The sequence below is a fragment of the Hyperoodon ampullatus genome (genome assembly GCF_949752795.1).
Source record: "Hyperoodon ampullatus genome assembly, chromosome: 5".
NCBI classification, from domain to species: domain Eukaryota; kingdom Metazoa; phylum Chordata; class Mammalia; order Artiodactyla; family Ziphiidae; genus Hyperoodon; species Hyperoodon ampullatus.
The window spans coordinates 56,744,276-56,760,012 of record NC_136918.1 but is presented as its reverse complement, the minus strand read 5'-3'; the positions used below and the strand labels follow the sequence as shown (position 1 = coordinate 56,760,012).

The 15,737-nt window shown below is 35.6% G+C and overlaps 1 protein-coding gene across 1 annotated transcript in view; it reads right to left on the bottom strand.

Annotated features, from left to right (window-relative positions):
* The window catches only part of SPATA16 (spermatogenesis associated 16), a gene marked incomplete at its 3' end in the record, with an annotated part of 219,168 nt that overhangs the window by 161,901 nt on the left and 41,530 nt on the right, over nucleotides 1–15,737 (bottom strand). The window contains exon 2 of the mRNA XM_079705228.1: nucleotides 175–320. Within this exon, the coding sequence (XP_079561354.1) occupies nucleotides 175–320 (146 nt within the window). The remainder of the gene's footprint in view (nucleotides 1–174; nucleotides 321–15,737) is intronic.

Below are 15,737 nucleotides of genomic sequence, written 5' to 3'. Positions count from 1 at the left end.
GATGCGCTTTGTGATCTCTATGATTGCCTAGTTTAACATAAATCGAGTAGTAAAGAAATGTTTTTTGTTTTGTCTTTAAATTTAAATGGAATCTAAGTTAATCATACAAGCTCACATAATACCCTCTGCTTGCATGGATAGTACTTACTTGTAGTTATTAACACTTCATTTTACCTGTGCGCATGATTCAGGGCAAGGTCAGGTTTCCTCATCCGTAGATAGCATGTAACAAGCTTTGTCTCAATGAAACTTGCCACACTTGCTACATCTTCAGCAGATGCTTCAAATGGTTTTCCCAGAGCTGCCCCTTTGCTGCAAAGCTTTAAAAAAAATACAGTGCTTTAAATTTTCTAATAATCTTGACATATAATTGATCTTTTAAACAAGCAAGACATATATATGTACATGTACTTTTTCCAAACTACAAGTCAAATATTAACATTTTGATTGTAAATTAAATAAATTGTTCCTGTTCACTATTAAGTGACTGTAATATAAGTAACATATTTTACTGTAAAATGCTTCCTGTAAAATATTTTTAAAGTATGATATATTTTAAAGGGGTGCCATTAGCTAAGAATGTCTGTTTTAAAAATAAAGCACACAATAAACAAAGATATTAGCAGAAAACCAGATATAAATCATATTAAATACCAGTGCTTTTATGAAAACCCAGCTGAGCAATGATCTAGCACACTATCAAGTTGATTTAATATAATAAGAGGTATCGGAAGTAAACTCCTAGGAGCCATTAACATGATCGGTGATTAATTTGAGTCTGAATCATATTCTCTAGGATGTTATTGAAAGAAAAGAAGTGAAAATTTATTAGAATTTATTGGCGGAGGCCACAGTATCTGAAAAACATGGCAGGAATGTGGAATTCTTAATAAAAATTCCAGGAAGTCAGTGGTTTCTGGGCACCACAGATAAACTGTAGAAGAAGAAAATAATTAATTTTGGGAGGAGAAGCCCAAACATTAAGAAGTGTCAATAATATGACAAGGATAGATCGGCACTTTTTTTTCCCCCTCAGAGTTTTCTACTGTGTCTTAGAATCAAGGCTGATGGGGGAGGAGAAGCTCCACCTCTGTTTAGTGACCTTATTCAGATTATCTGCTTCTTTGCTCTTTTCTATATCCTCTATGCTTTTCTTACCAGGGATAGTAATATTTGGAGTTAATATCTATTTATATATACCTTAGTGTAAAATTTCTTGTATTCTAAATCCTTTTTATTTAAATGATATTATTTAAACTAATTTTTCTGTTTTTAAATTTTCTTGATTGCGTTGGTTCTTCGTTGCTGTGCACGGGCTTTCTCTAGCTGTGGCACGTGGGCTTCTCATTGTGTTGGCTCTTTTGTTGCAGAGCACGGGCTCTAGGCGTGAGGGCTTCAGTAATTGCAGCACACCAGCTCAGTCAGCTGTTGTGGCTCGCGGGCTCTAGAGCACAGGCTTAGTAGCTGTTGTGCATGGACTTGGTAGCTCCGCGGCATGTGGGATCTTACCTGACCAGGGCTCGAACCTGTGTCCCCTGTATTGGCAGGTGAATTCTTAACCACTATGCCACCAGGGAAGTCCCCTAATTTTTCTTTTATAGAGTAAGTTGAGGTTGCCTTGCAACCTCATTTACATTAACATTGTTGTCAATTATTTTTTAAAGTGCAAATGGGTTGAGAATGACTATATTCTGTTCAAAAATGTATTTCTCTTCTTAATTTTATCCAACAACTATGAGCTGAAGGTGAATCTAGATGCTTAACATCCCTAGTTTGAATTGGTAGTTACCTGGTGCTACTATCTTTTGCCTGGATATCCTGTCAAGTCTGAGAATTCGTATCATTTTTAAAAGTCTTTTCCAATTTGATGGGAGAAATTTGTTACTATAATACATACATTCAGTCAATATATAGTTATTGAGTAATTACTAGTAATTGTCAGACAAAAATTACTGCCCTTACATTTTAATTTGCATTAGATAGGTCTTTTAAATAAATTTTGGCTATTTTTAATTCCATGTAAATTCCTGTTTTCTATTCCTTGCCTATTTCCATAATCTTTTTCATACTAATTATAAGAGCTCTTTAGATATGTAATCTATTATTCCTTTTCCTGAACAACTATATGCCCACAATCAAATGTAAAAGTTTTTCCCCTCACATTATCCTTAGAAAAGAGTCAAATTCTATTCATGTTCTTATGAGGATCCTCAGAGTACAGTTCTCAATTATTTGGAGGGAAAAAAAGCAAAGACTCTTGTGGAAGATACAAAGTAAATGACCTCAGTCAATGTTGTCTGGTTGCTTTATAAAGATTACCTGATAAAATTGATAATAAAAGAGACAAAGCATTTAACACTGATTTAGTAACTATTCCTGAGAGTCTGACCTCATGAATGTCAACATAGTTGGAAACAGACCTTAAAATGTCATTTAAGAGAAAGTGTTATAGTTTGAACATGACAGATTGAGACCGTACCTCTCCTCTGATCCTGTAGGGCCAATCTGATCCTGTAGGACCCAGAGATACTTAAAGCAACAGTTTTTCAGGGGGAAAATAAAAAGGTTTTTGGATGACATAGCTCTTTATAAAGCCCAAATCAGTAGAAAACAAAATGAGTAGAAATTACGTAGTTTTATTTGCCAGCATATCATCATATTAAAATTCTAGAACCTCTTGATTAATTTTATCCTCTAAATTAAATCAGCATTTTTTTTCAAGTCTTAAATGCTCACATCTCATGGATTTTTCACATAAAATCTTAAAGAAACAAAAGAGAAACAAGCCCCACAGTGTATGTGTCCTTTGCCGCTTCCTCCTCTGTGTCCCTCTCTGTTGCGGTGGAGCAGGCATGTCTCCTTTCTCAGGCACACTTTTTGTGGGATGAATATGTGGGCCATTCAGGGAGTAGTGTCTACAAGGACACTCAGATCCTACATGGTAAGAGGAAGCTGACCTTCAGATTTAATAATATTAAAGACTTCGTCTATGAACATTGAGATAAAGTGAAGAATAAATGCCTGATCTAATGTCTTCAATATTCTCTACTTCTGTGAGATTCAAGGCCAGAAAAGGAATAAAATGATCAATCTTAACACACTAAAGAGTATACTTTATGAAGCCAAACTATAAGAAAACAAGGAGAGACAGGGATAATTTTTCAGTTCACATTAAAATGGGAGAACAGGCAGCCTGCTGGGTAGGCTTATGTGTATTTGTGGTGATCTTGGTTTATCGGTCAAGTACTCTAAGGTAGAGAACTTTCTGATTTTATCAAAGGTTGCTTTATTTGTTTGCCAAAGTGGGGTATCTTTGAAATAAGCTTTGCAAATTGTTATAAATATGTTGAAGTTAAAGGTAGAATTATAGTAAATATAGACAAAGTACTGGTGTCAGGATTATAAAGAACATTCCAGATATTTTGCTGAATTTTAAAATTTTCATGTAGACATTTGTAGAGACTGAGAAGTTAATTCTCTAGAAGATGAAGAACTTTAATGTGAGATGTATTTGTTTGAATGTAGGAAGGGTGACTTAGTTCAAATTATATTTGTCTAAAGCTATACACTTTACCTTTTTGGTAAAATAACTCATGGAGATAAGGCAATAAAACCTTTTAAACTACCTGATATAGTATATCAGTGAGAAGACTTTGAATTAGGAAACAAAAATTATGTGTTAATTTTTTGTTTTGAAAAGAAGCCTAAAATATTTTTGAATGAAGCATGGACAAGTTAAAAGCATAATATTTAAGGGAAAGTGCAGTGAAGACTCGTATGTGTATTGTTGTTTTCATGAGAAGGTAGATTAAAATGAAATTTCAGTAGTAAATTAGAATCACAGATCAAATTTTAATAAAAAATACGTATTTTACAAAATATATTTGATAGTTTTCTGAAAAGAGGATGGCAATACTTCAGAGTTATAAAACCTTTTTCTAAGGTATCTCAAAGTTCTTTTAAGAAATAAATATCAAAGCTATTTTCAGAAATTGTGGCAAAAAGGAATTTCAAGTTTTGTTTAAAAACACAGATAAAACTAATATAAAGCCCAATAATAGCAGAAATAACCAAGATTAAATATTGCATTATGGGTCCCATTCTTAAAAATACAGCCACACATTTTTCTTTAATTAGTATCATCATTAATAAGATTGATATTGCTAATAGATTTTCCCTATTAGAATATTGTATGGTGAGTGTTTGCCCACCATATTCCTGAGACATAATTTTGAGTGATCCCTGAAAGTCTAGGAGAGAACAATGAATCTTGAAAAATGTGGCATTATTTGAGTTATCAATTAGCTACAAATAAGAGTATATATCATTCATCCAATCAGAAATTTTTAAGCTTTTTATATTGCTTTGGAAATTACAAAAAAATCTAAAGATGGAGAGTAAGTTACCCATAACCCTATCACCATGTATAATTGCCATTAATTTTTTACGTATTTCCTAACATCCTTTTCATGTTTTTATAATAAATTATGTATCATATATAATCTTTGCATTTCTTTTTCATATGCTCTGCTTCTTTTTATGTTTTCAATTAAAATCTAAAACGTATTAAAATATACTCATGTTATAATTATAGTTGGATATTTCAATATCCCACTCTCAGCAAATGATAGAAATACCAGAAAGAAAATCAGCAAAGATCATAAAGATCTGAGCAACACAATCAACCAATGGTAATTGACATATATGTAAAACACTCCACCTAACAACAGCAGAATACATATTTTTCTCAAGCACCCATGGAAAAGTCACTGATATAGAGCATATCATGGGCAATAAAGTACATGTCAACAAATTGAAAAATACTGAAATCATTCAGAGTATATTCGCTACCATAATGGAATCAAAACTCAACAGTTAAGAAAAAAAAAAAGACTCCAATTTGAAAGTGGGCAAGGACAGATTTTTCACTGAAGAGGACATGCAGATGGCAAATAAGCTCATAAAAAGATGTTCGACATGTTTATTGTTTGACATCATTAGTCATCAGAGAAATGTAAATTAAAACTACAATGAGGGGGCTTCCCTGGTGGCGCAGTGGTTGAGAGTCTGCCTGCTGATGCAGGGGACACGGGTTCGAGCCCTGGGCTGGGAGGATCCCACATGCCGCGGAGCAACTGGGCCCGTGAGCCACAACTACTGAGCCTGCGCGTCTGGAGCCTGTGCTCCGCAACAAGAGAGGCCGCGACGGTAAGAGGCCCGCGCACTGCGATGAAGAGTGGCCCCCGCTTGACGCAACTAGAGAAGGCCCTCGCACAGAAACGAAGACCCAACACAGCAAAAATAAATAAATTAATTGATAAACTCCTACCCCCAACGTCTAAAGTAAATTACTTAAAACTTAAAAAAAAAAAAACTATAATGAGGACTTCGCTGGTGGCGCAGTGGTTGAGAGTCCGCCTGCCGATGCAGGGGACACGGGTTTGTGCCCCGGTCTGGGAAGATCCCGCGTGCCGCGGAGCGGCTGGGCCCGTGAGCCATGGCCGCTGAGTCTGTGCGTCCGGAGCCTGTGCTCTGCAACGGGAAAGGCCACAACAGTGAGAGGCCCGTGTACCGAAAAAAAAAAAAAAAAAAAACTGCAATGAGGTATCACCACATACCTATTAGAATGGTTAAAATACAAAATAGTGACAACACCAAAATCTGAGAATAGTGAGGAGTTGGATCACTCACACATTGCTGACAGGAAAGTAAAATGGTACAGCCAGTGGAGAAAACAATATGGCAGGTGCTTAAAAAACTAAACATGGGGCCTCCCTGGTGGCGCAGTGGTTGAGAGTCCGCCTGCCGATGCGGGGGATACGGGTTCGTGCCCCGGTCTGGGAGGATCCCATGTGCCGCGGAGCGGCTGGGCCCGTGGGCCGTGGCCGCTGAGCCTGCGCATCCGGAGCCTGTGCTCCGCGGCGGGAGAGGCCACGGCAGTGAGAGGCCCGCGTACCGCAAAAAAAAAAAAAAAAAAAAAAAAAAACTAAACATGCAACTACTGTACAACTCAACAAGTGCATGTTAGGCACTTATCCCAGAGAAATGAAGACTTATGTTCACACAGAAATCCATACGTGAATGTTTATAGCAAGTTAATTCATAATAGCCCCAAATTGGAAGCAATCTAGATGTCCTTCAATGGTGAATGATTAAAAAAATGGTGGTACAGCTGTAAAGTATTGTTCATCTATAAGAAGGAATGAGTGAGTGATTATGCAACAACTTAAATGAATCTCTAGGGAATTATGCTGAGTGAAAAAAAACCCATCCCTAAAGGTTATATACTGTATGATTGCATGACAAAATTATAGGAATAGAGAACAGGTTAATGATTGTGCGGGGTTAGGGATGGACTGGGTGTTGTGGTTATAACAGGACAACAGGAAGGAATCCTTGTAGTGTTAGAACTGTAAACTGTAAGGTATTTTGACTTTGGTGGGTAGATACACAGAAGTAAAGACACACACACACACACACACACACACACGAGTACAAGTAAAGTTGGAGAAATTTTAAGATTGGTGGAATGCCTGAATCTTAATATTTTGGTGATGGTACTAGTCTTGCAAGAGCTTACCAGTGGGAGAAAACTGCATAAAGAGTAAATGGGATCTCTCTGCATTATTTCCTACAACCACATAAGAATATACAGTTATCTCAAAGTAAAGTTTAATTAAAAAATAATCATGTTAAGGTTTAAGTGTCTTTCATTTTATCCCCCTCCTTTTGTTTTAGCACAATTATTATCATGTTTAACTGAGATTTGGGATGAGAAGTTTAATCATATCTGAGGGAAATAATTTTCTTGGTTTTTTTCTTGTCAAATTATAGATTGATTTTTATAATGAAGGGTAATAATTCATAATGAAGTTTGCTCTGAAGTTTTATTTGGCAGCCATTGTGAAAGAATGCATCAGTTTCTCCACATTCTCATTATTGTGGTCTCTTATTTAAGGACATTTGCCATGAGATGAGGGTTGTACTTAGTGATATTCACAGGGAGAAGGTGGCAGGTCCTTTTGTATTATGACTTCATTATTTATTTTTTCTTAAACATCTTTCAGTTTTCAAGCCCCACTTCCAAGTAATTTTTCAAAGAGGGGTTATGTGTATGGTAACTTCTCTGAGCTCATGCATAACTGAGAATGTATTTTTGATGACTTTATACATATAAAGGAATGTGGCTGAGTGTTTCTTGAGACATAACCGTTTCTCTGTAAATACATAGTTCTCCATTTATGTTCTCATATTTAGCATGCAGAGGAGGAAAAAAATAATACTTTTTTGGATTAAACTAGACATAATTTAAAAGAACTTCCTGTGTTGAAATTTCTTTGTTTTCCCCAAGCATGTGATATATTTTTCTATCTTCTTGTAATTCAAAATTACTGCTACCATGAATCCAGATGTGTTCTATTTTCATCTGTTTTGCCTGGAAAGAGGTAAGGTCTTTGTGTTTCCATACCCAGGTTTTTTGTTTTTTGTTTTAACTTAGAGACGCTTTCTTCACTTACATCTTTGATTATTGTTCCCATCCCAACTGCCATGTTTTCTTTCTTAAGAAAGTAATTAAGTTGCATTTCCATCTCTGTTCTTCATGTCTATTAGGCTTTCTGATTTGTTTCACCACTGCATTCTGGGAGAGTGTCTCAAGATTGTCTACTAAATTATTGGCTTTATTTCCCAATATTAACTCTACTATTAACTCTACTTCTTTTTATAATGATGATAATTGCAAACATTTAAATAGTGCTTATTATGTTACAAGCAGTGTTCTAAGAGCGCTCCATCTATTACCTCATTTGATAATCACTGTTTTCATGCCCATTGTCTTAGTCAGTTCAGGTTGCTATAACAAAATACCATAGACTGGGTGGCTTAAAAAATAAACATTTACTTCTCACAGTTTTGGAGACATGGAAGTCCAAGATCAGGGTGCAGTGTGGTCCACTTCTGGTGAGGGCGCTCTTTCAGGTTGCAGACTGTCAACTTCTCATGGTAACCTCCCATGACAGAAAGAGGACCAGAGAGCTCAGTTGGGTCTCTTTTATAAGGGAACAAATTCTCTTCATGAGGGCTCCACCTTCAAAACCTAATCACCTCCCAAGGGCCCCACCTCCAAATACCATCACATATACGATTAAGTTTCAACATATGAATTTGGGGGGGACAAGCATTCAGTGCATAGCACTCATTACTCATTTTACAGATGAGAAAACTGAAGTTTAGAGAGTTATGTAATCATCTCAGGCTACACAGTAATTTGGATTCATACCTAGATGTCTGGCCCTAGAGTCTGCGTGTTTAATCACTACACCAGTGCTACAGTGTCAGTTCATGAGCTACTGATCCATGATGAGATAAGCACAGAAACAGAGTAAGCATTTAGAAACTTTCATAGTAGTTTGATAGAGAAATATTATATTTGTTGAATTACAATAAAAATTAGCTTTTGTATTATTATTTTTTTTTTGTGGTACACGGGCCTCTCACTGTTGTGGCCTCTCCCATTGCGGAGCACAGGCTCCTGACGCACAGGCTCAGCGGCCATGGCTCACGGGCCCAGCTGCTCCACAGCATGTGGGATCTTCCTGGACCAGCGCACGAACCCGTGTCCCCTGCATCGGCGGGCGGACTCTAAACCACTGCGCCACCAGGGAAGCCCTAGCTTTTGTATTTTTATGTCATATTTTTACTTCATTGTTTTCTAGTAATTTATTTTTACTCTGTTTAATAAAGTATCATTCCACAACAGATTGGGACAAAACCAACACCAAAGAGAACTGGTTCTTTAACACAGATAATGAAAAGAACTGTACTAAACTGTTAGAAATTTAGATAATTAAGAAATTATAAAGAGAACAAAATTCACAATTCTATTATTAAAAAATGACCACTGTGTTAGATGTTAGATGTTGGTGTGGATATATCTATCTTAGCTAGTTGTCTGTCTATCTATCTGTCATCTCTCTGTCATCTATCTATGTCTTTCTCCTTCCATTTATGAAAACGATATTATTCATTATCCATACTATTATGTTTCTTTCTTTGACTGTATCTTGGACATTAATAAATATAGATTTATACCATTTTTTAAATGGCTGCATAATTTTACCAGATCCCCATTTACTGTTTTTCCTAGTGAGAAATTTCTCCAGAGACACTGAAAGTTCTTAATGTCATAAATAAGGTACATTGAACAGCCTTGTATATACATCTTTGCCCACACATTTGATCCATTTCTAAATTTTCATATTCTATCTGTTATAATGTATTCTTACATATCTGAATTGACGAGTCAGGCATATATATTAGAACCCAAAAAATGTATTTTAGAAAATATACATCATGAAAGTGGTCTCCAGAAAAGTTTTACACTTTTACCAACAAGGCATTTAAGTTCTTGTTTTTCTATATCCTCACGCACACTAGGTATTAGCAATCTTTTAATCTATTTATTCTTTGCTAATCAGATGAGTAACAAAGGCACCTCACCTTAATTTGATTACTAAATCAACCGCACATGTTTATTGGCCATGTGTATGTGTATACTGTTCATGAATTTTATTCATTTTAAAATTGGGCTGTTCTAATTCATATTGATTTATTTTCAATTAGTAAATATATAATTAGATTTTTCCTAAATATATAATTTATTTTGAGTTATGTTCATCACGTTTTGGTGTCAGGCTTATGCTAGCTATATAAAATAAATTGGAAAGATCCCCGTCTTTTCAATACTCTGGAACACTTGGAAATAAATAGTTAAAAAAAGTTTCAGCCCAGCTCATTTCACCTCTTTTGTTTTCTTATTTGATTATTGTACTGTGTAGGTTTTCAGTGTTTTGTATCAATTTTGTTAATTTATATTTTCCTAGAAAATTACCAGTTTCATTCAGACTCTAAAATCTGTCATTACAGTGAAGAACATTATATTCTTAGAACATTTTAAATGCCTGTTGTACCAGTGGTGTCATTCCCCTTTTCACTCTTGGTACTGTATAGTCTTGTTTTCTCTCTTTGTTTCTTAATTAGAATAGCAGGGTTTTGATTATTTTGTTTTTTTAAAAGCAACACACTCTTAGATTAATTTATTAATTCTCCTATTCTGCTTCCTAATTCATTGATTTTGGTTTTTATGTTGGCTTTGTTATTCCCCCCCCTTCTTTCCTAAGGGTTTTTGGGTTTTTGCTTTGTTTCTCTGTAATTTTTTTTTAACTAGTGTCTTTAGTTAATACTTAATTCATTTATTTTAGTTTTTCTTTTTTTTTTTTAACATCTTTATTGGAGTATAATTGCTTTACAATGTTGTGTTACTTTCTGCTGTAAAACCAAGTGAATCACCTATATGTATACATATATCCCCATATCCCCTCCCTCTTGGGTCTCCCTCCCACCCTCCCTATCCCACCCCTCTAGGTATTCACAGAGCAATGAGTGGATCTCCCTGTGCTATGTGGCTGCTTCCCACTAGCTATCTATTTCACATTTTGTAGTGTATATATATCCATGCCACTCTCTCACTTCATCCCAGCTTACACTTCCCCCTCCCCGTGTCCTCAAGTCCATTCTCTATGTCTGTGTCTTTATTCCTGTCCTGCCCCTAGGTTCTTCAGAACCATTTTTTTTTTTTAGATTCGATATATATGTGTTAGCATACAGTATTTGTTTTTCTCTTTCTGACTTCCTTCACTCTGTATGACTGACTCTAGATCCATCCACCTCACTACAAGTAATTCAATTTCATTTCTTTTTATGGCTCAGTAATATTCCATTATATATATGTGCAATATCTTCTTTATTCGTTCATCTGTCGATGAACACTTAGGTTGCTTCCATGTCCTGGCTATTGTAAATAGAGCTGCAGTGAACACTGTGGTACATGACTCTTTTTGAATTATGGTTTTCTCAGGGTATAGGCCCAGTAGTGGGATTGCTGGGTCGAATGGTAGTTCTATTTTTAGTTTTTAAAGGAACCTCCATACTGTTCTCCATAGTGGCTGTATCCATTTACATTCCCACCAACAGTGCAAGAGGGTTCCCTTTCTCCACGCCCTCTCCAGCATTTATTGTTTGTAGATTTTTTGATGACGGCCATTCTGACTGGTGTGAGGTGATACCTCATTGTACTTTTGATTTGCATCTCTCTAATAATTAGTGATGTTAAGCATCCTTTCATGTATTTGTTGGCAATCTGTATATCTTCTTTGGAGAAATGTCTATTTATATCTTCTGCCCATTTTTGCATTGGGTTGTTTGTTTTTTCAATATTGAGCTGTATGAGCTGCTTGTAAATTATGGACATTAATCCAGTCAGTTGCTTCGTTTGCAAATATTTTCTTCCATTTTGAGGGTTGTCTTTTCGTCTTGTTTATGTTTTCCTTTGCTGTGCCAAAGCTTTTAAGTTTCATTAGGTCCCATTTGTTTATTTTTGTTTTTATTTCCATTTCTCTAGGAGGTGGGTCAAAAAGGATCTTGCTGTGATTTATGTCATAGAGTGTTCTGCCTATGTTTTCCTCTACAAGTTTTATAGTGTCTGGCCTTACATTTAGGTCCTTAATCCATTTTGTGTTTATCTTTGTGTATGGTCTTACAGAGTGTTCTAATTTCATTCTTTTACTTGTAGTTGTCCAGTTTTCCCAGCACCACTTATTGAAGAGGCTGTCTTTTCTCCATTGTATATTCTTGCCTCCTTTATCAAAGATAAGATGAACATATGTGTGTGGGTTTATTTCTGTGCTTTCTATCCTGTTCCACTGATCTATATTTCTGTTTTTCTGCCAGTACCATACTGTCTTGATTACTGTAGCTTTGTAGTATAGTGTGAAGTCCGGGAGCCTGATTCCTCCAGCTCCATTTTTCATTCCCAAGATTGCTTTGGCTATTTGGGGTCTTTTGTGTTTCCATACAAATTGGGAAATTTTTTGTTCTAGTTCTGTGAAAAATGCCATTGGTAGTTTGATAGGGATTGTATTAAATCCGTAGATTGCTTTGGGTAGTATAGTCATTTTCACAGTGTTGATTCTTTCAATCAAGGACATGGTATATCTCTCCATCTGTTTGTATCATCTTTAATTTCTTTCATCAGTGTCTTATAGTTTTCTGCATACAGGTTTTTTGTCTCCTTAGGTAGGGTTATTCCTAGATATTTTATTCTTTTTGTTGCAATGGTAAATGGGAGTGTTTCCTTAATTTCTCTTTCAGATTTTTCATCATTAGTGTATAGGAATGCAAGAGATTTCTGTGCTTAATTTTTGTATCCTGCTATTTTACCAAATTCATTGATTAGCTCTCATAGTTTTCTGGTAACATCTTTAGGATTCTCTATTTAAAGTATCATGTCATCTGCAAACAGTGACAGTTTTACTTCTACTTTTCTGATTTGGATTCCTTTTATTTCTTTTTCTTCTCTGGTTGCTGTGGCTAAAACTTCCAATACTATGTTGAATAATAGTGGTGAGAGTGGACAACCTTGTCTTGTTCCTGATCTTAGAGGAAATGGTTTCAGTGTTTCACCATTGAGAACGATGTTGGCTGTGGGTTTTTTATATATGGCCTTTATTATGTTGAGGTAAGTTCCCTCTGTGCCTACTTTCTGGAGGGTTTTTATCATAAATGGGTGTTGAATTTTGTCAAAAGCTTTTTTCTGCATCTGCTGAGATGATCATGTGGTTTTTCTTCTTCAGTTTGTTAATATGGTGTATCACATTGATTGATTTGCGTATATTGAAGAATCCTTGCATTCCTGGGATAAACCCCACTTGATCATGGTGTATGTTCCTTTTAATGTGCTGTTGGATTCTGTTTGCTAGTATGTTGTGGAGGATTTTGCATCTATGTTCATCAGTGAAACTGGCCTGTAGTTTTTTTGTGACATCTTTGTCTGCTATTGCTATCAGTGTGATGGTGTGTAGAATTAGTTTGAGAGTGTTCCTCCCTCTGCTATATTTTAGAAGAGTTTGTGAAGGAGAGGTGTTAGCTCTTCTCTAAATGTTTGATAGAATTCACCTGTGAAGCCATCTGGTCCTGGGCTTTTATTTTAGTTTTGCTTATACAGAAGTGTGTTTTGTGCTTGTGTGCTTTACTCAGGAAAAGAATTCATGGCTTTTACTTCCATCTTTCTTGCCAGTAACTCTTTAAGAAAGTGTGGGCTTCTTATTATTCTTCAAAATGTTACCACCTGCTTTTCTTAGTTGCTTGTAAGACTAGACCTTTTTTTGCATATTTGTTAGTCATTTATATTTCATTATTTATGGATTATCTGCTCACATCCTTTACCATTTTTCTTTTATACTCTTACTCTTTTTCTTGTTAATTTCTATGAGATCAGTCATGGATGCCTGGTGTTTTGGCATGTTCTGCATTTCTTTCCCCGTCCTAGCACTGAATTCTGAAAATGTTCCCTTGAATCAAAATAGGAAAGATAATTTGTAAAGGTAGTATACATTTGTTATTTTGAAACAGTGAGATTAGGGAATTGAAGAAAATAAATTATAAAGAAATCAAGAATTAAATTGCAGCATAATTTTAAACTAGAAGCAAGAAGAATCAATAAGTGATAGTATCAAATCAGAAATACAGAGGACAATCTGTAAAACAGGAAAGATATTAAAGACTCCATTACTCATCAATTTTTAAAATTTCTAAGACATTTTCATGTATATAATTACATCTAACTGTTTAGTATCTCCACAAAGTAGATAAAAACAAATTTTCCCATTTGACAGGTATTAAAACCTGTGGGTAAAGAAAGTCAACTGCATGGTGATGGACGGTAAATAGACTTGTGCTGTTGACCACTTTGTAGTATACAGATGTTGAATTATAATGATAACCTTCTGAAACTTATATAATTAAAAAAAAATCTTGTGCTAAGAGAAGTCTAGTGATTTTCCCAGTTAACAGGGGCTAAAACTGATTTTTTTTAAATGGAAAGTCCTCTTTCCTCCATATCAGGCTCATTGTCCTAAATTATTCTGTTCCCGAATTTTCTTTTTTTTTTTTTTTAAATCTTAGTACCTAACACCTCTGTTGGACATTCAGTAGAACTGCTCATGAAAACTTACAGTGGTTTTCTCTTGGAAAACATGACTTCAGTATTCCACCTGAGTTTAATGCTTCCTTTTTTTTCTTTTTTTCACGATGTAGAATCTTTCTTAAGGTCCGACTGCACAGGAGCCTGGTCCATGCCAAATGTTTTCTAGAGACTGGGTTGGTAGCTTCTTCTTGGTTCTCCTTGCAGCTCACCTCGGTACTGTTAGAACTTACATATAGAACTTTCTTTGCTGGAAGAATTGTAAGGAGAAAAAACCAAAAACCAAAGAAACTTCAACCTCCAGAGTTCACTGCTGTTTCTTTCACCACCTCTTCTTCTCATTAACTTCATATCTCAAGGTGAAATAAACCATTGCTTGTCCATTTCCATTTCCTAAATGTTGAAGGGATTAACGTTTATGCATAGATACAAAAAGAGAGTACTAATACTGGAATTAGGGGATGAAATAACACTTAGAGCCCCAGAAATGAGTCCTTGAACATGAGTCTCTGAGTTGGGCATGCAGTAGATATAGGTAATAATCTACTTTTCATCATCTGTTCTTCCTTGAGGGTTTGTTTTTTGGAAATTCTACCTGGTGTCTGGCAGGACTTTGCGATGATCCTACTTTTTAGAAATTTCTTCCTGTGGGTTACTGCAAATAGAGGGTTGGGCTTTAGGCACAATGGCTAACCACCATCCTATCCTGCAAATTTTTCAATGGGATCTTTACAATCCCTTTTTAGATACCAAACTAAATGTTCAGACTGCAATGGTCTCATAACTAATAGTTTTCAATTTTAATAAATATCTTTTTATACTCCCTTAACAGAGTGGAAAGAATATCTCCACCATAGAATAACACCCATTGGTTTTAAATTTTCTCTCATCTTGTTACATGAAAGAGGAAAGAATCAGAGAGCTCATCCCTTGTAACTTTCCACATGGTGCCACATAGATCTACTAAAGTGTCTCCCTGGGAGAAACAGAGTATGTGGAGCTAAGAGACACAGAGAATTATGTTCACACATCAGCGGACTTAAAAGTGCCATCAGGGTTTCAGGAGCAATGCTTTTCAGCCAAGTAGGCCAAGATGTGACCGCTATTAAATTTATAGCGGAATTGGAGAAATGAGGTTGCTCCCTGGGTGACACACTGTTGAATGACAGTAAAAAGTAATTAATCACTTCTACTCCTATTTGTTAAAAGAGCTATGCTTCAATCTTTTTTTTTTTTTTTTCCTTACAGGTAGCCTTAAAATAGAGGCGTGGCCATAGTGAGTTCATTCCACTGTGTTTCACCTTGATCTCACCAGCCAGTAATTTGCTTATTCTCTGAAGCATGTAAATGATACACATTAACCTTCAGTTTTTTTTTTTTCAGGGATACCCCTAAACTCTAGCTATCTGATGTGTAAAGCAGATTAGAAACATGGTGGGAGTGAGATGAATTAATACAATAAATCTTCCTTCCTTCTTGTCTCTGCATTTCAGCTCATAAAGGTAGTGATTTTAAAATGAGGATAATGTTAATAGTGTGCTTGTTTCAAGGTATTTATATTATAAAGTAAATATACTATCACTTACAAACTCAGCTCTTATACAATAATTATAATAGCTAGCATTAATTGAGTGCTGGCTGTGTGTTTGGCATTGTGCTAAGCTCTTCATGTACAGTATTCCATTAAATATTATCTTTT